The sequence below is a fragment of the Mercenaria mercenaria genome, chromosome 5 (genome assembly GCF_021730395.1).
Source record: "Mercenaria mercenaria strain notata chromosome 5, MADL_Memer_1, whole genome shotgun sequence".
In the NCBI taxonomy this organism is placed as follows: domain Eukaryota; kingdom Metazoa; phylum Mollusca; class Bivalvia; order Venerida; family Veneridae; genus Mercenaria; species Mercenaria mercenaria.
Window position 1 is genome coordinate 8160210 of NC_069365.1, and position 27993 is coordinate 8188202.

General features: G+C 35.5%; 2 protein-coding genes across 2 annotated transcripts; one reads left to right on the plus strand and one right to left on the minus strand.

The window, feature by feature from the left end:
* Positions 1 to 604: 604 nt before the first annotated feature.
* LOC123556381 (post-GPI attachment to proteins factor 2-like) lies at positions 605 to 14901 on the minus strand. The gene is made up of 5 exons (XM_045347035.2): positions 14735 to 14901; positions 8029 to 8287; positions 3751 to 3866; positions 3466 to 3574; positions 605 to 2808 (listed from the first exon to the last, which is right to left on the minus strand). Exons 1-5 carry the CDS (start codon positions 14858 to 14860, stop codon positions 2663 to 2665), a joined length of 756 nt encoding a protein of 251 aa, XP_045202970.2. The 5' UTR covers positions 14861 to 14901; the 3' UTR covers positions 605 to 2662.
* Positions 14843 to 24240, plus strand: LOC123556382 (ER membrane protein complex subunit 6-like). The gene is made up of 4 exons (XM_045347036.2): positions 14843 to 14951; positions 18215 to 18375; positions 18925 to 19017; positions 22431 to 24240. Exons 1-4 carry the CDS (start codon positions 14852 to 14854, stop codon positions 22479 to 22481), a joined length of 405 nt encoding a protein of 134 aa, XP_045202971.2. The 5' UTR covers positions 14843 to 14851; the 3' UTR covers positions 22482 to 24240.
* Positions 24241 to 27993: the final 3753 nt, after the last annotated feature.

Below are 27993 nucleotides of genomic sequence, written 5' to 3' on the forward strand. Positions count from 1 at the left end.
AATGACCTAGTTTTTGAAGGCACGTGACCCACTTTTAAACTTGACCTAGATATCATCAAGGTGAACATTCTCACCATTTTCATGAAGATCTCGTGAAAAATATGGCCTCTAGAGAGTCACAAGGTTTTTCTATTTTCGACCTACTGACCTAGTTTTGACCGCACATGACCCAGTTATGAACCTGACTAGATATCATCAAGCTGAACATTCTCACCAATTTTCATGAAGATCCATTGAGAAATATGGCCTCTAGAGAGGTCACAAGGTTTTTTCTATTTTTAGAGACCTTGACCTAGTTTTTGACCCCACGTGACCCAGTTTCGAATCTGACTTAGATATCATCAAGGTGAACAATTCTGACCAATATTCATGAAGATCTCATGAAAAATATGGCCTCTAGAGAGGTCACAGGTTTTTCTATTTTAGATCTATGACCTAGTTTTTAACCCACGTGACCAGTTTCGAACTTGACCTAGATATCATCAAGGTAAACATTCTGACCAATTTTCATGAAGATCCATTGAAAAATTATCGCCTCTAGAGAGGTCACAAGGTTTTCCTATTTTAGACTACTGACCTAGTTTTTGACCGCACATGACCAGTTTCGAACTTGACCTAGATATCATCAAGGTAAACATTCTGACCAATTTTCATGAAGATCCATTGAGAAATATGGCCACTAGAGAGGTCACAAGGTTTTTCTATTTTTAGATCTACTGACCTAGTTTTTGACCCCACATGACCCAGTTTCGAACTTGACCTAGATATCATCAAGGTGAACATTCTGACCAATATTCATGAAGATCTCATGAAAAATATGGCCTCTAGAGAGGTCACAAGGTTTTTCTATTTTTAGATCTACTGACCTAGTTTTTAACCCCACGTGACCCAGTTTCGCACTTGACCTAGATATCATCAAGATGAACGTTCTGACCAATTTTCATGAAGATGCATTGAGAAATATGGCCTCTAGAGAGGTCACAAGGTTTTTCTATTTTTAGACCTAATGACCTAGTTTTTGACCCTACGTGACCCAGTTTCGAACTTGACCTAGATATCATCAAGATAAACATTCTGACCAATATTCATGAAGATCTCATGAACAATATGGCCTCTAGAGAGGTCACAAGGTTTTTCTATTTTTAGACCTACTGACCTAGTTTTTGATGGCACGTGACCCAGTTTCGAACTTGACTTAGGTATCATCAAGGTGAACATTCTGACCAATTTTCATGAAGATCTTGTGAAATATATGGCCTCTAGAGAGGTCACAAGGTTTTTCTATTTTTAGACCTACTGACCTAGTTTTTGATGGCACGTGACCCAGTTTCGAACTTGACCTAGATATCATCAAGATGAACATTCTGACCAACTTTCATAAAGATCCCATGAAAAATGTGACCTCTAGAGTGGTCACAAGCAAAAGTTTACGGACGCACGGACGCACGGACGGACGACGGACGACGGACACCGCGCGATCACAAAAGCTCACCTTGTCACTTTGTGACAGGTGAGCTAAAAACGAGATCTCGTTTACCGGAAGTGGCGCTTTCTCCACGCGCCTTTTTGTATGCGAAAGCAATTATTCATCGGTAAAATAATTATCAACGTATGTACCACGCTTCTTTCGATGGCAAAAAAAAAAACGTGTACTTCGTGTCTTAAGACCATTTCACATTAAACTAGTTTTGTTTAAGAAGCTAACATGTATTTTAAATGTAGTTTTAAAGGTACAAATTGTAACTCCATGCTCGCTGATGTTTGTTTTTAGTAAGATAACGCCGAATCACGCTCTGACACGAGCTCACGCGAGATTACAGCCAGTTGCCATTCTGTGTATTTTATACTTCTTTGTATAAACCTATAAATAAATCTGTAAAAAAATATGGCTTGTATTTAGCAAATAAATAAAAAGATGAGATATATTAATATCCACAAAAACGCAATATCTGGGATGTATTACGAGTAAAAGCTTTTAGATTTTACTGGGCCAGTCCCCCACTTTACAAAAATATCTAAGTTTGTTAATTGACTTCAGTACATTAATCTGCTTTAAAAAAAAGTAAAAACTTGAGCAAATTTAACATATTTAAGTCAACTTACACACTTAAGTATTTTTGTGAAATCAGGGCCAGATCATGTTTGTCTTGAGCGATCCCTGTCTGAGAACTCCACTCAAGCCTAATACAATATACCAGATCAAGCTACAATTATAATAACCCTGTTAGATACAATCACAACCAGCCATAAAAAAGCATAACAAAATTAAACATAATACTTGTACATGATTTGGATTTTCCAAAAAAATGGGACCATTGCTGCAATACAGTACACAGGAGGACTTGCTGGTATTTATACATGTTGCGTAAATGGTACAAAATTTTTACATATTAAACATGATTTGATGTAATGACTGTTAACTTCTTTAAAACAGTTTGTTTTTTGTCACAATGAAACAGAGTTCAAGGTCAAAACCTTAGACCTACATAGAACATACTAGTAACAAAATACGAGTGAAAAATAACATCCATCACAACGAAAATACAAGCAATTTCTTATTAACAGATCAACTAAATAAGAAGTAAAAGTTTGAGTTAAAGAGTCAACAAACAAAAGGCAGACATGGATATGCGTAATGGAATGTTTCTAAAATGAATTATGATCAAGAATTCTTGAAGCGTCCAGTGCTGATGTCCTCAGTGTCAAGAACTGTAAAACTGTACTGCCGGAAGTCAACACAGCACAAGCCATGGAATGCTATATTTGTCAAGATCGTAAGATATTCACAAAGTGCAAACCACGAGTATACTGAAATAGATATGGGTATCAAAGATTTTATTAAAAACTAAAAGCACAATACATAAATCTCTTGCCAAAATAAACAAAAACTTCAAGACACATTGGTAATTCCACACATATTTGTTTTGTTGGTTTTAAAGTCAAGATGACACAGTTCAGGTCATATATTACTTTCCAGCTTTCATACTGGAGGGTCCCTCTAGGCATCATGACAGACTGGCCCCTTCATAGAACCATCAACCTTGCAGAGGCCAGCTGGACTGCAGACTGCACCATTAACCACTCAGCTCCAGAGGTCTACTGGTTGTAGAACACAGCAAATTATTTCCAAAATTGAGATCATTTTATAATATTTTTCATGTTTATTGCCTATATCAATCTAATATTCATTTTTTTGGTATGTATACCATTATGTTTCTATGTATAAGCAGAGTTGATTAAAAGCATTTGTTTTGAAGAAATCACAATTAAGGAAGAAGTTAACAGAAAAAGTTGATGAATGGTTCACAATATAGCTATTATGTAAAAATACAGGTTTAAATTGCTAATCCTATACTTACATTGTTCCCAATTATGTTGCAAATACAGGTAGAAAGTAAAATACTTCTTAATGTGGTTTACAACAGACATTTCGTCAGTTACACAGGTACAAACTCTAATACTTACTGTAGGGTTCACAATAGGTATTATGTCGGAAATACAAGTACACAGACAGTAAAAATACAGTCAGGTTGAATAAAAACAAGAACCACTTCACTCGTAACCATTTCACATCCTAAAATATAGAAAAAGACAACAATATAATATGCATTCAAAGTTACAAAATCTGAAAAATAAAGAACTGACTTATGAAAGCCTTTTCTAGATGTTGAAAAAAATACATATACATTTGCACAAGTGCCCTTTTAGAGATTGTCATTTTATAAAATATGTGCAAGAAAGGTGTTTTACCTGAGGTGTAACTTTAAATGTGCCAGATCTGTGGGTCCAGCCAATCAACAAGCAGGAAACCAGCATGTATACTTGTGAACAAACCATAAACAATATAAATGAGTATTCATGTATTTCTGAAACAGAAAAATACTGTGAAATATAACCCAAGTCTTTCTGATACAACATTCCACTTAATTTTTCACAATAAAGTTGCCACGAATGTATATTTTTATAAATACTAAAGATTTGTACTTTTTTAAGGAAATGTTGCTGATTTTGTGAGGTTCATGACAGTTACTTTATTTGGTTAAAAAAGTTGCTGTAAGGACTCTTTTTCCCTGCCACTGGCCCATATGTAAGTCTGACTTTCCCTGCTGAGAATTTCAGGGATAAGTGGGCATGGCCCTATTTCTTATACTGTGATTTTGCAATAGAATAGGGTAAGAAAATGAAGCAGTATGAAACAAGATGCCCACGGGCAACATGTCGAGCCCACCAGCTGTCAAAAGGACTAGGAGTTGCACATGACACCATGTCTCACTGAGGCAAACATTTATGCCAAATGAAAAATGATTGCAAAAACTTACAATGTAAGTTATTTATAGTAACAACAAAGGGAAGTAAATCTTTTAAAAAAATCTAAGTCCACCCAAAAATACACCTCAAAATTATACGACCAGTAATAAAAAAGTTACAATATAAGCTATTTATAGTAACAACAAAGGGAAGTAATTCTAGGTTCTTGCATATGACACTCCGTCTCATGATGGTTAACAATTGTGCCATGTTACATCAAAATCCCACCATGCATGAAAAAAAAATGCTCCGGACAAAGCCATTCTTGTATCTGACTTTGACCTCTAAGTGTGACCTTGACCTTAGACCTAGGGTCCTGGTTCTTGCGCATGACACTCTGTCACATGGTTGTGAACATTTGTGCCAAGTTACATCAAAATCCCACCATGCATGAAGAAGAAATGCTCCGGACAGTCATTATTGAATTTAACCTTTGACCTCCAAGTGTGACCTTGACCTTTGAGATAGGAACTTGCGGTTTCCGCATGACACTCCATCTCACTGAGGTTAACATTCATGCCAAATATAAACGAAATTGTTCCATGCATGTGAAAGTTATGGTTTGGACAAACAAATCCGGATAGACGCACGCACATACACCGAACAGCCATTTGGACAACTATGTCTTCGCTTCCGCAAGCGGGCTCAACAAAAATGTTAGATCTGAACTTTTTAAAATATTTTTTTTCATCTTTTATATATAATCAAATTGGTCCTGTGATAAAGGTAGAAATTAAGCAACAAAAATTTGTAAGTTACCAATGAATAATAACTTCAACACAATATAAGCTACAGTCATGTAACTTGCCCTGTGAGGCAAAAGATATGTGAAGTGTGAACTCATTTGGCAAAGTAATTTTTCAATAACACAGCAATATTCAACTTCAATTGCGGGTGAAACACAATACAGGGAACAGTAGTGTTGCACTTGAAGGTGAAAAAATAAGTTCTTAATATTGGCAAAAAATGTATTTTTCTACATAGTAGAGTGCTTGAAGTATAAGCAACTTAAGTGGTTTGCTGGTACTTGCATCGGAAATGTAATTTTTAAAGGCTGATAAAATGCATATTTTTGCTGGTTACAGACACTATAAGTGGTACATTTTGTAAAATAAAGCTTCAAATTTATGATAAACTTGAACTATTTTTACTGTTTTGCCGGACACACAAGATTTTTTAGATATATTCTATATTTCTATATAAAAATATATAGTATCATAACTGTGGTTAAAAATAGTCACTGAGAAATTCCTTGTTTTATGGTTATCTGCACATCAAGGTGGTTCATTATGAAATTTGAAGCAGAGCCATCTAATGTAGGAGGGTTGGACAAAGATTTGAAATGAACTGACAGACGTACATCATAGGCAGCAACACTATAGGCCATCGCATTTAAAAAATAAATCTATCTAAATGAATAACATTTACCTGTATCACATGGTTTGTACTTTGTACTTCTTGGAGAGATGTTTTATTGCAAGTTTTTAGATATTACTTAAATCATTAATACTCGTAAAGATTTATTCAGTTGAACTGTAAGATGTATAATAATTTTAAACAGAAATTTCAGTAATATGGTTGATTTTTTTACATTGTTTTAATTTCTATAGTGTCCGTAACAGATAACACCCCCCCTGAAACATTGAAAGAAACTTATTGTAAGCTACAGAATTTGAATTATCTTAACAATGTTGCTCTTGAAAAAATTTTGTCTTAGTGAATAATGTTAATTCATTATCACATCTTTAATTTTTATATAAATCTGTGAATTTAGATGATAAACATGATTTTAGCACTTCTGAACTGTATCTAATTTTTATATCTGAAAATATTTGTCAACAAAACATATATTAGTTTTTTCTCAATAATAATAAACTTTGAAATGATAATTTTTCATTTTCTGTAAAAGATGCAAGTTTTATTTTTTTCAGTCTGGTTACGGACATTACAGTTTCAGTAGCATTATTAATAGACAAATTTACTTGTGTAGTGAAATATTAATGACTTGTTAAATCTGTCATCAGTGAACCTTCCATATTTAAAAAAAATTGTGATTCTTATCTCCCGGTTCCATGTTTGCTATGACATCTTTCAATTTCATGCTGCAGCAACAAAAAATGATGCTGTATATAGATGCCGCAATAGGGTTTTCCAATGTGGGTTGCAACATCAACAAGTTGATGAAAAATGAAGTTGATTAATTAACTTGTGTAATCAGTTATACTTTCTTAAGAATAACTATAATAAATTTTAAAATGTTTATTTACCCACTGAAGACAGTTATGGACACTCAGGGTTTTTGTAGTGTCTGAACCATTTAGTGGTGCTACAGCAAATTATTAACGATAAGGAATAGCATAAAAATTTAATGTCAACAGTTTAAATTTTATAAGAAAAATCAATAAAGACTCTCATAATATCTTACAAATCTATAAAATACAATTGGTTACGACTACATTTTCATAAAACCTGATTTTCAATTTTAAAATTATACAATTAAATTTCAGAAATACATGATTTTGATTTTTTTTCTTAAGTACTATTACAACAGAGAAATGATTTCTGGACCAAAAATAAGAAAAATATGTTAACATTGCAATTATCATTATACAAAAGAAGGAATTTCAGTGAAAACTGCATAACATCTTACCCATTTCACATTTTTCTCGACAGCTCAACATTTTCATCGATCATCACAAATCAACACCAAAACATCCTAAAAATGTCTTAATGCTGATAACACACATTTACATGGATATATTTATATCATACCCTTATTTATTTGAAAAATTAAAATTTTAAGTGGCACAACATAACGCTTCAAAAATACTTTTCTAGATGCGTTTTTTGCATGCTTGAAACTATTGAGCTAGATCAACAAATTGGCACAGAACTTTTCATATTTAGTGTTATGAAGTGTAATGTTAAATTACAATTAAGGGTTAGGAAATTTATGAAAACCATGTATAACAATGTGATATTCTAAATGCTCCCTATATTGTGTTTCACCCAATGGTTAAATGTAAAACTAACAAAAAAAAAGGTAGAGATACGTCTTGTAACATTATCTCATTACCCCAAATACATGTGTGTGGCAATATTGTTTTAGAGAAACCTGTTTTACATGCATTTTTTTTTGTAATGAAAGCGTCACAACGAAAGATGTATTAAAGAATTTTCAGACAGTCAAGCTATAAACTGAAATGGTCGCAACAAAAACAATGACGTCACCGCACGTTTACGTGACGTCATTCTAGCGTAAGAGTGTTTTAACAGAGAAATGCATAATATTATTAGAATACATATTCTAACATGACCAGCAAATAACCTATATACACATAGGAGAAAATCAATCAACAGTTATTTTGCGATAACCCATGCGGGTGCAAAGCAGTGACGTCATCCTCTATGTGTAGAATGATCCAGGTGCGTAGCATGAAGTGTAGTTCATATCGTATAAAGTAGTTACCATTTATTCTAACACTGATACTAGTATGTCATGTCAGAATAGAAATAACAATTCCCAAGTGTGATTTATCGTAGAATAACCTGAGTTTTTCCTTCTTATGCGAAACAATATATCATGAAGGCCTATGTGATATATCCTTACGCATAAGAACTCAAAACACAGGTTATTCTACGATAAACCACACTTGGGAACTTATTATTTCTTAAAAAAGAAACATAGATTTTGAGAGACTGTCATACAGAATATATTACCTGCGTTGTCTGTGGATGATATAGAGGAGAGTATTACAAGAGCGAGATTCTCTGTCACATGTAAGCTCACTGCAAAGATAACACCATTTCTGTATGCTGTCTGCTGTGGTCCCATGTGTATACGTAAATGCCAGTTGAAGTAACAGAAGGCAAGCAGAAACCTGAGCCCCGCCTGCAGGGCTATACAGATACGCCATATATATCTCTGCGGTGTGAACCCACCAATGGCTGAACTCACTGTAGGCAGGAAGTTTGGAACCTGCAAGTATTATAAGCATATTTTTCTGAACACTTTAACTTGGGTAAAACAAAAAGTAACAATACTGGTTAATTAGCAATTTGAAATGTCCTTTTTTTGTTTAAAAAAGCAGGACTCTTGTTCACAAAACATTTTTCGATCTCAGCTGAGTTTGAGTTTGAAATTTTTTATCAATTTTACTAAAACTTCATGATTTAATTTCAACTGAGATTGACCATCAAGACTGAATAGTCACTTGAAAATAGTTATTAACTTGAAATTTAATATTAAACATGCAAGTTAGATATAAATGACAAAAGAAGTTTCATTATCAAACTCAGCTGAGACTTAAAATGTTTTGTGAACATGTGGCCTGGATTTGCTGCTTTGTTTCATTCAAGCTGATTTTCTCTAAATGCAATCCAGGCTTTACATACATCAATCATATGCTGTCGACTCCAACAATCAACACTGATTACGGCTTGGGGCCCTTGTCTGAGACAGACTGTCAAAAGATGAACAGGCCCAGTGTAAAAAGAACACAGTACAATTATTAACTTAAAAAATAATTAAGATTAAAAACATAGATATAAATCAAAAGGTTAAAATTGTCAGTAAATAGAAACAAACTGATGCTGGACTGTATGTTCAGGAGGAGACCATTCCATGTTGTTCTTGGAAAAATAGGAGCTAGAATAGTATTGTGTACGAGATTATGGGATCAGGAAGTTTGGCTCCTTTGTTGGTAAAAGACGGTTATGGTCAACTGCAATAGAACTGAACTTTGTTTTAAAGAGTATAATAAAGGAACCTATCTTATGACCCCTCATTATCAGATAAAGTTTTCTCAAGGCAATAATGTTTATTCACAGTCAGATCTCTGCATGCCATCTACACAGTTTGTTGTTTGTACAAGCTAAAATATAACTTTGAGTGCAGATTGTATTTTTTTTTTCAGAAAAGATCAGTTTCATTCATAATCTGTAATTTATGACCTAAGACAGAAACAAGTATAATGCGCATTGACAGGGTGTTAGCACTAACTGTCACTAAAACTTTACATTATTGTTCATTTTTGTGAAAGAAGTCAATGGTCTCTTCATTTATGGGCATTGCTGAACATAAGCTATTTTGTGCAGCATAGCGGAATGTATCAGCGATATGCACAACTAGACTTGATACTGATCACTCCTGTGAAGTTTCATCAAAATCTGTCAAGCAATTTGACCTGTGAAAGCCAGACAAGATTATTCTATTTTGAGCTCTGGCAGCCATTTTGTGCAGTGAAGCGGAACATGCCAATGATATGCACAACTAGGCTTAGTACTGATCACTCCTGTGAAGTTTCGTCGAAATCCAGCCAGCAGTTTGACCTGTGAAAGCCGGACAAGATTTTTCTATTTTTTAGCTCTTGCGGCCATTTTGTGCAGCGAAGCGGAACATGCCGGCGATATGCACAACTAGGCTTGGTACTGATCACTCCTGTGAATGTTTCGTCGAAATCCACCAGCAGTTTAACCTGTGAAAGCTGGACAAGATTTTTGTCTTTGTTTGTTTGTTTTCGGTTTAATGCCGTTTTTCAACAGTATTTAAGTCATGTAACGGCGGCAGTTAACCTAACCAGCGTTCCTGGATTCTGTACCAGTAAAAACCTGTTCTCCACAAGTAACTGCCAACTTCCCCACATTAATCAGAGGTGGAGGACTAATGATTTCAGACACAATGTCATTTATCAAATAGTTAGGGAGAACATACGCTCCGCCCGAGGATCGAACTCGGGACCCCGCGATCCGTAGACCGACGCTCTACATACTGAGCTAAGCGGGCAGGTCACAAGATTTTTTTGGTATTTTTTAGCCCTTGTGGCCGTTCTGTATAGTGAAGCGGAACGTGCCAGCCATATGCACAACTAGGCTTGGTACTGATCACTCCTGTGATGTTTCGCTGAAATCCACCAGCAGTTTGACCTGTGAATGCTGGACAAGATTTTTCTATTTTTAGCTCTGGCAGTCATTTTGTGCAGCAAATCGGAACATGCCGGCACTATGCACAACTAGGCTTGGTACTGATCATTCCTGTGAAGTTTCGTTGAAATCTGTCCAGCAGTTTGACCAGTGAAAGCCAGACAAGATTTTTCTATTTTAAGCTCAGGCGTCAATTTTGTGCAGCAAAGAGGAATGTTCCGGCAATATGCACAACTAGGCTTGGTACTGATCACTCCTGTGAAGTTTCGTTGAAATCTATCTAGCAGTTTGACCTGTGAAAGCCGGACAAGATTTTTCTATTTTAAGCTCAGGCGTCAATTTTGTGCAGTGAAACGGAATGTGCAGGTGACATGCACAACCAGACTTGGTACTGATCACTCCTGTGAAGTTTTGTTGAAATCTGGCCAGTAGTTAGACCTGCGAAAGTCAGACAAGCTTAATGCTGATGGACTGACACAAAGGCAAAAACGATATGTCTCCCCAAGACATAATTATCTTGTAAATTATTGGGATAAATTTAGTGCTTTCTATAAAGTTGTAAATTAATAGTGTTTTGTCTACGAACATAATTATCGTCATCTTCAGTAATCGCTTCACTCTAGAAGAGTATGACATCCGGTATCAGATGAGATTTAAACACCAGCTTACAGTCAGTCCAGTGTCTTCTAAACAGGTCCAAGAAAAATCACAAATTAGCTATATATAGCTAAGTCTATAGCTATCCGTGTATCACTGGCATTAGTATTTTCGGTAATTATAAAAGGGCCATATTTCCAAAGTGCCTGGGCCGATTTGGCTATTATTGAACTTGGCCCAGGACTTATTAGCAAACACATTTTATTAAAGTTTGGTGAAGATCGGATGAGAAAGGTTCGACTTAGAGCATGGACAAGATTTGTGACAGACAGACTGACTGACAGACACACACAGAGACAGGAGTAAATCAATATGTCTCCCACCAGACATAATCATTCTTACGCAACAATGATTCTCACAAGTGACACATTCTTCAATGATTTATCGCAAAGTATTGCTGCATTTATTGAAAATATGACCGCAAAGATCTTGGTTTTCTGTAATTGCAGAGCTCCAGATAAGGGCCATATTTTCGTAATTACGAATTTGTTAGGCGTCGGATATGAATTAATTTTAAAATGTGGCCATATGATATCAATACGAATTTATTTTAAAATGTGGTCGTATCAGTACGACATGTAAACAGTATTACAAATTTCAAAGGAACATCGAGCCGAATTGCTTTTCTGCGCCAGGTTTCACTAATCAACGCTATCCCTACTGTTGACAATTTGCACGGTGTCAAATGAGTGTGGAAATACATGAAACACACGCCAATAGCATAATGTAAATTCCGCCTACTTCAGGTACTTGCGAGATTTTCCCCCCGAGAAGTGTGAAGCGAATCAAATTATCCTATACACTACAGTCGATTGTGTTCAGCCAATTAGCGCCGCAGTTACATATTTGACAATTGTCAGCATGTCCGAGAGCAAAAAAAAACACCAAAAAACAACAATGTTTTATAACCATGCGATTAATTGGAATATTGTACACATTTTTTGTCATATATGGTAAAGAACCACATGTAATGTATTATTATATTAAATCTAACTGACTATTTTCCATCCATATCTATCTGCTTTTAGGTCATCCTATGGCTGCCAAACAACTTTGTTAAAATTAGTTGAAGACTGGAAAAAATCCCTTGATGAAAATCAATATATAGGCGCCATACTAATGGATTTATCCAAAGCCTTTGACTGCTTAACACATAATCTTATAGTCTTCAAACTTGAGGCATATGGTTTATCAGAGAAAGCCTGCAAACTCATGCTAAACTACCTTTCACATAGGTCTCAAAGGGTTAAACTCGGTAAAATTACTAGTGAATGGCAAGAAATACTTAAAGGTGTCCCTCAAGGTTCAATCCTCGGGCCTTTGGTCTTCAATATATTCTTAAATGATATATTCTATTTCGTACATAGGTCAACTCTTTACAATTATGCAGATGACAATACCCTTTCTTTCCAACACAAGGATCTAGATGTATTCAAAGAAACTCTAGAATCTGAAAGTCAAATCCTTATTGATTGGTTCGATATAAACCAAATGCAAGCTAATCCAGAAAAATTCCAGTCCATTTGCATAGGAAACAAAACTAATAAAGCAGTCAAATCCTTCAACATAGGTCAAAATGAAATAATATGTGAAGACGAGGTTAAACTACTAGGAGTCAATCTTGATTTCCAGCTAAATTTTGACTCCCAGGTTACCAATCTCTGCAGAAAGGCCGCCAAACAACTTAACGTATTACAGAGACTGAGCAAATTTCTCAATGAAAATACAAGACTAATTATTTTTAAATCTTTTATTAGATCAAATTTTAATTACTGTCCTCTAATTTGGCACTTTTGTTCAAAAACCAACACTGAGAAACTTGAAAAAATACAATTTAGAGCTCTTAAGATTGTCTATAATGACTTTACTTCTTCATATGAAACTCTATTAAACAAAGTAAATTTAACAACATTACATCTAAACAGACTACGAACCATTGCCATCGAAACTTTTAAATGTATACACCATCTTTCGCCTGAATATCTGCAAAATATTGTAAAATTAAAATCTTCTAATTATGATTTCAGGTATGAAAATGTTCTAGAAGTGCCACAAGTAAGGACAACAAGGTATGGAAGAAACTCATTTAGGTTTGAGGCCGTCAGGGTGTGGAACAGTCTGCCAAATGACATGAGAACCATAGATAGGTACAAAGACTTTGTCAGACTGGTCTGCACCTGGACTGGCCCCAAATGTAAATGTGCCATGTGTCAGTGAGTGTATGCTGTATGTTTGCTTATTGTATATGCTGTTGTCCTGCTTGCTTTTGTTTTGCTTGCTTGTTTTTTGTTTGCTTTTTCTCTATCATGCTTTTGTTTTAAAAATGCTGCTGTTATCACATTTTATGTAAACATGACTCTCTGCAAGAAAGTTGCTGATCAGTTCTTCGCAAATCTGATTTGAGGAGATATCTGTTCTTAATCTCATCTTATCTGTCACACTTTTGTGTTATTTTTGCTAATCAGTTTTTTATTTAGTTACTTTTATGGCAGTTTTTAGGCCTAGGTCAAGATCAGCAGCTTTCCCACAGGTTTTACTTTTTCTTTTTTTCTTTCTTCTGTATAATACTCTTCATGCCTCATTTTTTTTTTTTTTTTTTTTTTTTTTTTAGTTGCATGGTACAGATTTAGCTTAGTTTTTCCTAGTAATAATCTGCATGTGCTTAAAAAGCCTATTATTAAATATGTGCTCCTCTCTTAGTATGTCTTAATTTAGTTAATTTTATGTAAATATGTACTGTAAGTTGTCTGTTTTGTTTTTATGTTTTAACTTGTGTGCTTCTTTTCTCCTAGGGTAGATGACAGATATGGGTGTGGTGGAGTGAATGACCTCTCCAGGCCCTTTTCCCAAATCTACAACTTTCTTTCGGTAGTTTTTTGGGACATTTACTTAGATAGGGTTTTTGTTTTTACACTTGCCACAATACCCATAATGTCATCTACTTATTTGTAATTAACTAATTTTGTTTTGCTTGATTTTGTATCCCTCTTTTCAGCATGTATGTTTTAATTTAGCTTTTAAGGGGAGTAACAAGGTCAGTAATGTTTATGTACTGTTACAGAGTTACTTCCCTTGTTCTTTTATGACTGCTTTCTCTTTACAGCTGTTTTATTTTTTCATTTTATTTTTGTTATTACTATATCATACGTTTGTTGGGAAATAGCTTTAAGCTAATGTTATTTGTTAATTTCATATCCGACGTAAAATAAAGTTTCTTGTATCTTGTATCTTGTATCTTGACTTCCACGATGAATTGATTTGAATATATGTAATTTTAGTTTACACAGTTTTACTTTCAGTTTTTATTCAAGTGAGATACTGTTCACGGATGATATGACTTATGCTTATTTTTGTCTGTTATCTGGAACTACTATTACTAATTCCACAAAATATCAGGTAGTTACATACCGTTACTAATTTCACAGAAAATCTGGTAGCATATAATTACACAAAACCTATCTTGAGCTCTGCATTGCCTTTCATTTCATAAACCATTGCAATTTAGTCGCACTAATCAGACACATACGTTTTGTTTTATATTGTTACGGAGAAACTGTAGCAGTGGCTGCAAATGTCAGAAATTAAAAAGCAGCCACTCAGCGACAGTAAGCTTGTCTACATTGCAATTATGACCATTTTGCACTTGATTCTGACATATTTTGCATTATCGTTATTGGTTTATAACTAATTCTAGCTATACATTTTGGCTATATGGCTAATTTGTTACTTTTCTGGGACCTACTTAACAGTTACTGTGCTAAGCACCCAGTCTGTTACATTTACGAATATCCGAATATTTATCTGTCCGACTTACAGCTATCACGTTACTTCACCTGTTCAGACTTACATGGCATATGGTTCGCACAGAGGCTTCATAATCATGAATGATGGACCAGACTACTGCAAATAAAAATCCAAACAATGGAAACCCAACTGCCACAAAACCAAGGTAACGGATTGAAACATGGTTCATGTTTTCCTGAAAAATGTTGTCGCCGGAGTTACTTCCCTTGCAAAAATGGCGACTACCATTGCGGTGAAAACGAAGCAGAAAACTAAACGAGGTATTCATGTTTAAGAAAGAAAAGCAGTGCAATTTTAACAAAGCAGCTATGAGTGAAATAAGTTAAAGAATTGCGTAAATGATATCTTAATGCGTATATATTTATAGAAACTCTAGGGTTTCTTATTACATTTTGTAATAACACCCGGACTGTACTAAAATTTCGGATGAAATTATTGCTTAAATTTTTATGTTTACGACGCAGGACCAATTCTAGTATAAGGCGTAAAACTTGTAGCATAGAATAGAACAGGCAAATGTATAGTGATTCAGAATATCCCATATTTCATGACTTTCGTTATAATGTTAAAAAAAATTATCCTTGTGTTTCCCCAATTCGTGCCCTCTCCTCAGTTCGTTAATAGTTTATCTGTTGTTTGGTGTAATTAAAGTAATAAGTACTTGTCAGCTGTACTGCGCATGCGCAAAAAATGGAAGCTAAAGGTGACGAAATGGGGACACAACAGGATATATATTCTCGATATCGACATTATAGGATAAATCCAGTTTTCAGGTATTAACCACCAATAAACGCCCATTCCCAGTTTTACAGTGAGGGGGGTATCGGCCATTACGCTACATGGCGGTAGTGTTTAGATTATCCTGTTTTCAAGTTTTAAACAAAGAAAATAAATAATAAAGTATTGAAGATTATCATTAAACATTGTTGTAATTAAGATGTAGCAAAAATATCCTCAAGTTTACTTTATTTTTGAAATTTTATCTTCTATTCTACACTGCCGCTTTCGTGGCTCGATACGGAAGGTGTGAAATTATTCGCATTTTTCAAGGTAAACAGATTATTTTTGCAAAAAACTGTTGCCGAGGTCGTAGAATAGTATTTCCATTGTGAGAAAGTAAGAACTTTCCTAAATCCTTATCTTCTGGCAAAAATAATCGCTAATATTGTACACGGTCTTTATATCGGTTAATCTCTCCAGCCCCCCTGACCCTATTTACGGAAATACCGGATAACGGGATTTTATCCTTAATGTCGATATAGTCAATAATCCATAATTTCTGAATGTAATGCATGATGTAAATTAATATACATATATGAAAAAAGCAAAGCCCCTGAGCAAGCAGGGCACTAGACAACTTTTGGGGACAGGTACCCATACCCTCAGGAAGGGGAATTTTTCGACGTTTTAAGACAAAAAGAGGAAGATTTTAGCCATATATATGTTACTACTTTTCACACTTATCAATACTGTTTTCAATCATTTCTAACTAATGTAACTACTAGTATATTGCAGCAGTAACCTTCCTTAGAGTAACTAAATATAACTTGAAAGGGAGTTCATATTTAGTTGTGTCAAACAACCTGTTAACAGGGGAATTTTCTTCTGTGAAAGGGGGAAAAAAACATATTATTTTATGAGGGGAATGGGGCCCATATTCGGCCCCAAAAACGGCCAAATGAGTGCCCTGAGTGTAGCTTAAAAGACAAAGAAACTGTTCACTGCTCAAAATAATTCACGAGAACCTGTTCACTTTTAGTGTCATCATACCTGTAACAGCGAATATCATTTGTTGCAAAATTTTTGGAAAGCCAGTGTCACGGTGACGTCATTACCTATTTGCCGTGTTCATGTGTCTTTATGCTTATTAATGATATTTTTTTCCCATTTTCTGGCCAGTAGTGCTTGATCTTTTAAAAGAAAATAATATTTTTTCTACCAACTGGAAATCTTTCTTGCATTATTTTCGAGTGATGGATTATATTCAGCAATTAAATGAAGTTCTGTATTCACTGTGAACAAAGCATTTCCTTTGAGCGCCTGTCCACTAGGTAAAAAAGCAAAATTAAAATTATTTCCATAACATAACTTTTTTGAAATAAAGCAACCTAAATGAATTTAGAGATTGTAACTCAAATATGAAATTTAAAAAAAACAAAACAATTTTTTCCCGACTTTGACAGAAGTACTATTAAGAAAAAAATGGTGACCCCCTGACGTCGACAAAGGTTTTCCAGCTACATCACATTGCCTGATTCGGCACACTTTTGTTATATTTGCCTACACATTGCTATAAGGGGAGCTACACGAAGTATGGTATGGTAAAAAACTGGGTCACTAGGTCAAATCAAAGAAAATACTTGTTAACATTCAAGAGACCACATTTTTGGTTCAGTCTTAGTGAAAATTGGCCAGAATATTTGTTTCCATGAAATCACTAGGCCAAACATGTTTACACTGTTATGGTATGTTTCTCAGGTGAGCGACCTAGGACCATCTTGGCCCTCTTGATATTTTTGTCATACCTCCACTTTTACCTGTTGCTGAGAAACGGAAATTAAAAACATTTCAAATTTTTTGTCTGAATTAAGCCTGGTATTTTTGTACAGGCAAATATTGCTATGTTTGGCAAACAAAATATGATATTAAATGAAATTATTTTGTAACACTATTCTAAATAAATTGATTACCGGACAACTAGAAAAACCCTAGCAGAAAGGCTAGGTGTCCGGTTACCGAATGGCTATAACGCAAGCTAGGCGTCCGGTTACAGGACGGCAAGACTCTTCCTATATTGTATACCATGTCTATATCATTTAGCTATGTACATCAGATCTGTAAAATGAAGAGAGCAGCTCTATATTTTCTCGACAAAAATTAGCTTCTCTAGTCAGTATACAACATACTTGAACAAATAGGTGAATGTTGCAATCTATGGTTGTTAAATATGCATAGATGCATAAAGATTACAAACAGAACATTTTCTAAATTTTGCTGAAGTATTTGTTGTCATCGACTATGAAACGTTTAGAGTGGCCTGCATTTTAGACTGATTCTGAATACCAGAGTAGACTGTATAGCTGAAAGGATTTCAATGAAAGGATAAAATGTGCCCTGTATATTCAATAACAAAATGAAAGACTAACCCAAATGGTCAGAGAAGGTTACAGTTTATCACACTATGATGTATAGTTTTTATTTTTGAACTCAATAATAAACTCATTTTCTAGTGATTTCCAGCTGTCAGTTAGCTTATCAGTACTGGCTGATAAACACATTGACACACTAGCGGCTTTCATGTATTAGGTACATTTACATGATTAAAGTAGGCAGATGACATCGAAGATAAGTCAGAGTTAAATACTGGATGTGGAGCTCTGTATATTAGTATGTCACAGATAAAACAGATTAAAAGCATTTATACATGTAGATGGCAGAAAAAGCATATACTGGTATATATGTATATTGCAGTTAAATGCATATACTAATATAAGTATTTAATATGTAGCTTTGCCTGTTACAGAACCAACAGCTTATAATGAGTTAGCAGTACGTACCAACAATGGAATATTGGATTACTGTAGAACATCAATGTCGTCTCTATCTGGAGCCGCTGCCGGTGTCCTTGGTCTTACAGGCCTTTATGGATTTGCTTTCTACTTTATCATGGCTTTTGCATTATCAGTAAGTAATGGGTAATACTTTGTACTCGGAATCAGGATAGTCAATATTTCGAGCGGCAGTTTGGGTCATTGAAAAGATACATTATATAAGGATTTTGCTTGGACCTGATGATGAGTTTGAGCAAATGGTGGTGTTTGAATTATCCGAGTTGACTGTACCTACATACCTGTACCTGTATGCTAAAGAAATCAAAAATATATGTTTATTTAGTTTTTATTTTGTGTGACATATGCTTTCCAAGATACTTGTATAGATAAATCTTTTGCTGTCTGAGTGTCAGTTAACCCTGAGCAGATAGTTAAGATTACTTAAGACATGTTTAATTATATGTCTCTGTGAACACAGGCATTTTGTCCAGTATTTGTAAAATAACTTTATTAACCATATTGCTCTTCATGTAAAGATAACTTAAGAAGTCTATGTACATGTGAAAATTAAATTTAAAGGGAGACTACTGTTTATTTTGATTGTGAACTTTAAAAATAATCCTCAGAGATATTATAAAATAGATGTTTACTGAATTGTAAATGTCTTATGTATTCATTTCAGTTTTTCCTGATGATGAAAGCTGGTACAAGTTGGAATAAATATTTTATATCAAGGCGAGATCTTGTCACAAAAGGTTTATTTGGCGGTCTTTTTGTATCCTTTTTATAACCTTGTTCAAATGTTTACAGTTAACAAGATTGGATTATTATCATTAAAAAGCACCACTGTATAGAAGTATTGTAAACAATTTCCACAAAAATACATAGGTAGGCTAGCATTGCTGTTTTTGTGAGAAGACAGGTTTATGAGTCACCTGACCATTGATACTGAGATAAGTTCAGATAACTTCCTCCATAAAACAGGTGAGTAAAGTTTTACATTTAATTTAACAGTATATGTTATTGTGTGATATAAATTCATTTGAAAGTAAATTGAATAAATATTCTAGCTCAGTTTACCAGTGACCCAAAAAATTAGTTTCATTTTTGGCTCAACTATTCAAAGTATATGGAGAGATATCCTGCTCACTCTTGCATCTTTGAACACCTTTGCAGCTTGGTTAAAGTTTTGATGCACTTTCACTTTATCTCTGAAAGAGAGCGGCGTATTATTTGAACACCCGTGGCGGGCGGGCGGAGTCCAAAAGCATGCCTGCTGTCCAAGTCAAACAGTTTTCATCCGATCTTCACAAAACTTGGTGACAATGTTTGTGGGCATAATATCTCGGCCAGTTCGATAACCAGCCAAATTGCCCCAGGCACTCTTGGATTATGGCCCTTGAATTACTCGAAATCTGCAAATTTAGCCTTGTCCGCTCTCTAAGTCGAACAGTTTTCGTCTGATCTTCACCAAACATAGTGACCATGTTTGTGGGCATAATATCTTGGCCAAGTTTGATAACCAGCCAAATCGCCCCAGGTCCTTGAATTACTCAAAAAACTGCAAATTTAGCCTTGTCCGCTCTCTTAAGTCGAACAGTTTTCATCCAATCTTCCCCAAACTTGCAGATAATGTATGTTGGCATAATATCTGGCCAAGTTCGATAGCCAGCCAAATCACCCCTGGCACTCTTGGATTATGGCCCTTGAATTACTCAAAATCTTGCAAATTTAGCCATGTTCGCTTTCTAAGTCGAACAGTTTTCGTCCGATCTTCACTAAACTTGCTGACAATGTTTGTTGCCAAGTTTGATAACCAGCCAAATCGCCCCAGGCACTCTTGGATTATGGCCCTTGAATTAGGCCAAGTTTGATGATGGGTGTATTTTTGTGACAGTCTGGCACTCTTGTTACTTGATGGATTTCTTCAAACTTAAATTGTTGTTCCTCTGCATAGCCCACATTATTATACAAGAACCATAACTGTCACACAAATATTTCATGAATTATGCTTTCTTCTTACTTAGAATTTCTCATTAAGGTTTTGATGACCTTTCACTGTTATTATACACATGTGGAATGGGACATGCTCTGTGATCACCTGTGGTAAGCTGGCAGCATCCACAAAAGCTTCCTGCTCTCCAACTTGAGTAGATCTTATCCAGTGTTCACCAAATTTGGTCATAACGTTGATGGTTATAGTATCTATGCCAGTCTTGATGACCAGATGGATTATCCGAGAGACTGGAGTTATAGACTTGAATTACTCATTATTGTGAAAATTAACAGCTCTAACTCGAGCAGTTCTTATACAGTATTCACCAAAGTGGGCCACAACGTTTATGGGCATAATATCGTGGCCAAGTTTGATAACCAGCATACTGGCCTAGAGGCTTTCGAGTTCTAACCATTAAATTGCTAAAATTTGTGAAAATTTCAGTGTTCACCAACATTTACTATATCTCTGTTTTTACTAGAATTTACAATAGTTGCTCCCCACCATCACCCACATCATATATTACAAAATCCATAAAGTGTAGGTGTGCAAGACAGTTTTAGCTCACTTGAACTTTGTTGGACCTCGGTCAAAATTGTTGACATGGTTTAGCTTAGAAGCCCCGTATAGGGACTACCAGAGCTAAAAACAAAAATACCTTTAAGCAAGTTCTCATGAACCAGGTAATAGATAAACTTGATCTGTAGTATCATTACAAAGTCCCCTCCCAAATTTGTTAAGATGGGCCGCTTGGCCTCATTTAGGGATCACTAGACCTAAAACAAGAAATACATTTGAACAACCTTTTCTCTAGAGTGCTTAGTGGATCTTCATCAAACTTGGTCTACAACAGTCTTATAATGTTCTCTGTTAAATATCTTCAAATGGGGGTGGCCCTTGAAGGGGCCAAATAGAGCTAGAAATAGAAACATCTTTTAAAGATTTTTACCCTTGAGTTGCTTAATACTTAGCATTCTTTTAAGGTCCTCTCTCAAAATTTGTTCAGATGGGGGTACTTTACCTATTTTATGTTGTTTTTTGCTTGACTATTTGAAGAAAAATCTAACTGTTCTACTCACCCTGGTGTCGGTGTCACACCTTGGTTAAACTTTTGCATGCAAGAACATATGGCTATCATTTAAAATCATATAGCTTTGAAACTTATTTCTTCTTTTTCTAGGTCAATTACCAACCTCACTGGGTCAAGTCCCATAACTCTGACCTGTATTTTGGGCAAATTATGTCCCCTTTTGGACTTAGATAGCATCAAGTCCCATCACTCTGACCTGCATTTTGGCCAAATTATGCCCCCTTTTGGATTTAGAAAATCCTGGTTAAAGTTTTGTGTGCAAGTACATACAGCTATTACTTAAAGGCATATAGATTTGAAACTTATTTTTTCTTTTTTTAGATCAATTACCAACCTCACTGGGTCAAGTCCCATAACTCTGACATGTACTTTGGGCAAATTATGTCCCCTTTTGGACTTAGAAAATTCTGGTTAAAATTTTGCGTGCAAGTTACTATATGCAGAACAAATGCACAATTGCCTTTGGGGTTATAAAACTGGTTGATTGCATCAAGTCCCATAACTCTGACATGCATTTTGGTCAAATTATGTCCCCTTTTGAACTTGAAAATTCTGGTTAAAGTTTTGCATGCAAGTTACTATCTCCAAAACTAATGCAGATACTGGATTGAAATTCTATAGATATTTTAACATTAAGGGTAATATTTACCTGCTTCTGGGACAATAATTCGAATAGTTGAGCATTGGCTGTCTTACGGACAGCTCTTGTTTTTTATACTAAAAACAGATGTTACCATTCATGATTCAGTGCGTAATACATATATTTAAAGTCAAATAGTCAAGGTAAGGTGACAACTTAGGGCCACAGTGGTCCTTTTGTTTTTATCTGGGATTAATGAAGGTGTGGACACCCATGTCCACAAATTTCTCACTTATTTGAATTTATCTTGGCAATTCAGAAATTTCACACTTGAAATGTTATGTGTTTTGTCTTTGAGCGGTATTGCAGGGGTATTAAGCACTCCAGTCATAGCTATTATTTCTTCATTTGCTGTCCAGCGTCAAAATAGTTGAACATGCTGTCTGCTCTTATTGTTGTTGTATTTAAAGCAAAGTCAGTCATGCAAAGAATGAGTCATTTTCCTTAACTTACATTTATCAGACATATGTTTTATGTTGGACATTTCTATATGGGATGGTGCATGTATACTGAATTCTTCATGGTCATAAAGTAGTTCCAGCAAGCAAAGATGTATTTGTATCAAAAGAAGATAAAGAGTTCCATACTAAGCGGGGATATTAAACATCTGTATGCAGAAATATTCTTGACTACAAAATTCTTTTGTTATATCAGAAGAAAATAAACAAATTTATTTTCATTTCCTATTCCTTTTTAGCAGCTTCACATTTTACTAGCACTATCATTGCCAGCTGATATCTCAAAAACTTTGCCTGTTTGGGCAAATTTTTAACTCCATTACATGTATTATTTAACATGTGTACTGGGGGTATATGTACAAACATACTTGATTCTGAAAAGAAGTATTTAAAAAAATGTTTTTCACTTGAATATTACTGAATCAAAATATTACTTTTTTTATATCAACAGAAACTTTATGCGCCCAGTTTAATAACACTTTACTTTAAAATTATAAACATTTATGTTGACATTATAACCTTAGTTTAAAAGTATGTTTGAACATTTGCTTGTGTAATGTTAGTCTTATTTGTATGATCATCATAATGATGTGACCTGTCATATTATTATTTTGTTTTATATACTATGATTATTGATGCTTTGTGCATGGGCCATAAATGAATTATTACAAATAAAGACATGATCTATCTATATTACATCATTCTATACTCCTGAAAATTTGAACTCTGTTATTTTAAGCAAAGTTGCAACAATAGCAGTTTAGGTACTGCTGTCATTTGATATCAGGTATAGCCAATTGAAAATTTTGCAGTTAAATTTTAGGCTTAAAGTGTTGATAAATATAGGCTCAGATATTTGTTTACTGGATATAAACCCTGTAAAACAATATATCAGTGTCATTTTTATACGCCCTTCTCTGAAAGAGCGGGGTGTATTATGTGAACACCCATGGCGGGCAGTCAGCATCCAAAAGCATGTCTGCTCTCTAACTCAAACAGTTTTCATCCGATCTTCACCAAACTTGATGACAATGTTTGTGGGCATAATATCTCAGCCAAGTTCGATAACCAGCAAAATCGCCCCAGTCACTCTTGAATTATGGCCCTTGAATTACTAGAGAGAAAAAAATCTGCATATTTAGCCTTGTACGCTCTCTTAGTCAAACAGTTTTCATTGGATCCTCCACAAAATTGCAGATAATGTTTGAGGGCATGATATCTCAGCCAAGTTCGATAACCAGTTAAATCGCCCCAGGCACTCCTGGATTATGGCCCTTGAATTACTAGAAATCTGCGAATTTAGCCTTGTCTGCTCACTAAGTCGAGCAGTTTTCATCTGATCTTCACCAAACTTGCTGACAATGTTTGTGGGCATAATATCTCGGCCAGGTTTGATAACCAGCCAACTTGCCCCAGGCACTCTTGGATTATGGCCCTTGAATTAGGCCAAGTTCGATGACAGCATATTTTGTGACAGTCTGCCACTCTTGTTATGATAACACATAAATTTAAGATATAAAGAATGTAATTTCTGAACCTGAATATCATGAACAGATCATGTAGGGAAAAAAACATCCAACCAAATATTTTCAGTAAGGAAACCGAAAGTAGAACTACCACAAGTCAGGAATAATATTGATGAATATATTGGGACCATTGTATGAATATAGCTTCAAATTTGAGCCTCTTTGAATCAGTTTCACACCACGTTGTATTTCAGTCATTGTGCAATGAATTAATGTTGATGATGTATTGTGTATTTATAAAATTTTGCATTTATACTGTTACGAACATGAATAAATGATAAAACTGTCTGCTGTAGTTGTTAGTTTGAGTCATTCTCAGCTGTCACAGTTTTGACATACATTTCCTGTAAAACATTTAACCTTTAGCCTGCTAAGTGGTTCTGCCTTTGCAACCAGTGCAAACCAAGATCAGCCTGTACATCTGTGCAGGCTGATCATGGTCTGCACTGTTCGCTATTCAGTCAATAATGTTCAGTGAATACCCCTTTTGGATAATAAGTGGTACTGCCCAAATTGAATGATGGACCTGTCTATTTTAGAAATTTCCTTGGCATTAGAAATGATTCCTTGTGGATTTGGAACTCTTTGTGGTAGAATGAATTGGAAGTAGTGTTGAGTTTTAATTTTATCGATTTATGCATATTCAAAATCCACTAATTTCTAAATAAGTCCCCCTGCAAATATCAAGGAACACCAGTACAGGGCTACTATACCCGAGCTGCACCACCAAAAAGTGGTGATAAGGAAAGGAGCTGTCGACACTTTCCCTGTGCAGCTTTTGTTTTATACCTTAATAGATAGAGCTTATTTTGGAAATCGGTGCCGTTTAAGAACGCTTTCACTACAGGCTGACTAATTCTGTTAAAATATGTAAATTGTAATGCTGAGAGCTTTTCTCTTGATTGCACATTTTGACGTATGTTTACGTTCCAACTTCATACCGATGCATATACACATTATATGAACACTATCACGCATGCAAATGATCTCATTGTGTATGATGCTTTCACAGACAAACATAGGCGTTAATAAAACCTCCCGTAAAAAAAAAACATGCCAATATTCTTAGCTCACTTGAAGTGCTCATGGTGAGCTGTTGTGATCACGCTGTGTCCATCATGGGTACGTCAGTTATCAACAATTTCTTTAAACACGATATGTTTTCCTCGAAAATCACTGAATGGATTTAGATGTAACTTGGCCTGGATGTTTCTTGGCAGTTGGCAGGTCCTCTACCAAAGTTGTTCAAATGGTTCTGCTTGATTGCACATAGGGGCCACCAGAGCAGAATAAAGAAAAATCTTAAAATGGCATCTTTTCCTAAATTGCTGGTCCGATTTTGAAATAATCTTACACAAATGGTCCTTGTGTGACCTTCTACCAAGATTGTTCAAAGTATTCCGATTCATTAAAAAGCATGGCCACCAGAGGGCATGGTCACCTTCCATATATGTATATACTGGAAACTTTCAGTGTCTTCTTGTGTGAAACTGCTGGCCTGATTTGGTCTTTTTGTGACTTTCTACCAAGATTGTTCAAATTATTTTGATTTGTTTAAAAAATATGGTCACAAGAAGGCGTGGTCACTTTTCCCTATATGTGCGTAATGGAAACTTTAAAAATGATCATATCAGAAACAGCAGGCCCAATTTTAAAATGATTTTACACAATTGTTTGTTGGGTGACCTTTTACGAAGATTGTACAAATTGTTCTGTTTCATCAAAAAACAGCTGCTGGGGTGTGTGGTCACTTTTCCCCATAATGTATGTTGTGGAAAAGTCTTGTTGTTTGGTATATAGTGGAAAAATCTTCTTGTTTGATATTGTCATATCACATTATTCCGCAAACCCACCCAGTCCCTAACACACACATACACATTACCTGCCCATATTTATTTAGTAGAAACTTATAAAATATTCTAGTCAGAAAATGCTGGCACTATTTCAATATAATTTCACAGACACCTTGGATAACCATAATGGCCCTTTTGTTTCCAAGTGCAGTTGTTTGGCCCCAATTAGGGACTGCTAGAGCTGAATACGGTAAAAATTTAAACAACTTCTCATGAACCACTTGATGGATCCTCATCACTTCGGTCTGTAGCATCAGTATAAGGTCTTCCCCCAATTTTGTCCAAATGGGGGCAATTGGTCCCTTTTAGGGGCAACTGGGGCTACAAGTAGTAAATATAGTAATGCATTTAAACAACTTCTTCTTAAGAACCACTTGATGAATCTTGATCAAAGCTGGTCTGAAGCATCATGGTAAGCTAGATCCTCTCCCAAATTTGTTCAAGTGGAGGTACTTCTAGGGGCCGCTAGAGCTTAAAAAAAAATAGAAATGCCTTTAAATCACTTGTTTTCATGAATTGCTTGAAAGAACTTGATTTTAAGGTCCTCTACAAACTTTTTTCAGTTGGAGGCACTTGTCCCCTTGTATGACTGCTAGAGCTAAGAATAGAATTGCATTCAAATGACTTTTTGTCATGAACCACTGGATGGATCTTTGTAGTACTATTATAAGGTCCTCAACCAACTTTATTCGATTAGGGGCACTTGGCCCCCTTTAGGGACTGCTACAGCTAAAATAGAGATACCTTTACACAACTTCTTTTCACGCATTGCTTGTTGGATCTTCATCAAACTTGATCTGTGGTGTCATTGAAAGGTCCTTTCCCAGATTTGTTAAAATGGCTCTACTTGGTCCCTTTTATGGGACACCAGAGCTGAAAATAAATAAAAATCAACCATGACAGTAGAACAACGTATCTTTTGAATTTTCAAAATTTCGTTTTCAAACAGCTTATTCAAATGCCCAATATCAGTCTGTATTTCACCCCTTGGATGTTGAACACATTTCTGTATTTCAACGATATCCTTCTCGATAAACATATCCTGGTTCTTACCATTCACCATGCATCTACAAGTAGTATTGTAAAAGTTTACTGTGTACGATGTTTAACCATTTATTGCTTGAACAGTCACCTGGACGACATTCCCCTTGTTATCAGTGACATCAGTAAAGCTCGCATTGGCATCCTTGTCAAAACAGTCAATAGTTTTGTAGTACTGAAAGCAGGCAATCTTGTACAGCTCGTACATAGCAGCATCGGCCTCTATGACCAAACCACCATCCTTAATTTCAGTACTAAAATTGTCTACCCTCTTTGCTGCAGACAATTTTTTGGCAAGGAGTTTATCATAATTGAGAACATAATCTGTCGAACAAACTTCTGAAGAGGAGTCAATGTCACACCGCAGCAAAGCCGACGCCATAACATGCGTTGTTAGTTCAAGTCACACAGAAATTGAAATAATAATAGTGATAACACTAATGTCACACACGTATAGGCCTACAAAATACAACAGTCAATCTGGCGCCGTAGAATTTAAAAATTGAGGTCCAGCCAACCCAAGGGGTAGGACATGAAGTGGTTGCACACTTGGTTCAAGCGAGCAAAATGGTTGCAAACTTACAAAATGGCGGATATTTTCTGAAATCATTGCGTGTTTGCTTGTTTTTATGCCCCTGAATATTAGTTTTCAACTGTCCATCCGTTCGTTCGTCACGTTAACTTTTTGCATAAAGGCACTTTACTCGCGAACCACTGCACCCAGAACCTTCAAACTTCACATGCTGATAGTACTTATTGAGTACACAACTCCTACTGACTTTGGGGTTACCAGGTCAAAGGTCAAGGTCACAGGGGCCAACGTTAACTTTATGCATGAAGACACTTTACTCGCGAACCACTGCACCCAGGACCTTCAAACTTCACAAGCTGATAGTACTTATTCAGTGCACGACTTCTACTGACTTTTGGTTACCAGGTCAAAGGTCAAGGTCACAGGGGCCAATGTTAACTTTTTGTATGAAGGCACTTTACTCACGAACCAGTGCACCCAGAACCTTCAAACTTCACGTGCTGATAGTACATATTGAGTACACGACCCCTACTGACTTTGGGATCATCAGGTCACAGGGGCCAATGTTAACTTTTTGCATGAAGGCACTTTACTCGCGAACCACTGCACCAAGGA

What these genes read in the sequence shown, in the direction of transcription:
- LOC123556381 (XM_045347035.2), bottom strand. Translation starts at nt 14,860, where the DNA reads ATGAACCATGTTTCAATCCGTTACCTTGGTTTTGTGGCAGTTGGGTTT. An exon ending in CTGTGCGAACCATATGCCAT is followed by an intron (nt 8,288 to 14,734) that starts GTAAGTCTGAAC and finishes TAATACTTGCAG; the next exon opens with GTTCCAAACTTCCTGCCTAC. An exon ending in TACCTATTGTGAACCCTACA is followed by an intron (nt 2,809 to 3,465) that starts GTAAGTATTAGA and finishes TATCTATTTCAG; the next exon opens with TATACTCGTGGTTTGCACTT.
- LOC123556382 (XM_045347036.2), top strand. Translation starts at nt 14,852, where the DNA reads ATGGTTCATGTTTTCCTGAAAAATGTTGTCGCCGGAGTTACTTCCCTT. An exon ending in TCATGGCTTTTGCATTATCA is followed by an intron (nt 18,376 to 18,924) that starts GTAAGTAATGGG and finishes TATTCATTTCAG; the next exon opens with TTTTTCCTGATGATGAAAGC. An exon ending in GTTTATTTGGCGGTCTTTTT is followed by an intron (nt 19,018 to 22,430) that starts GTATCCTTTTTA and finishes TACATTTATCAG; the next exon opens with ACATATGTTTTATGTTGGAC.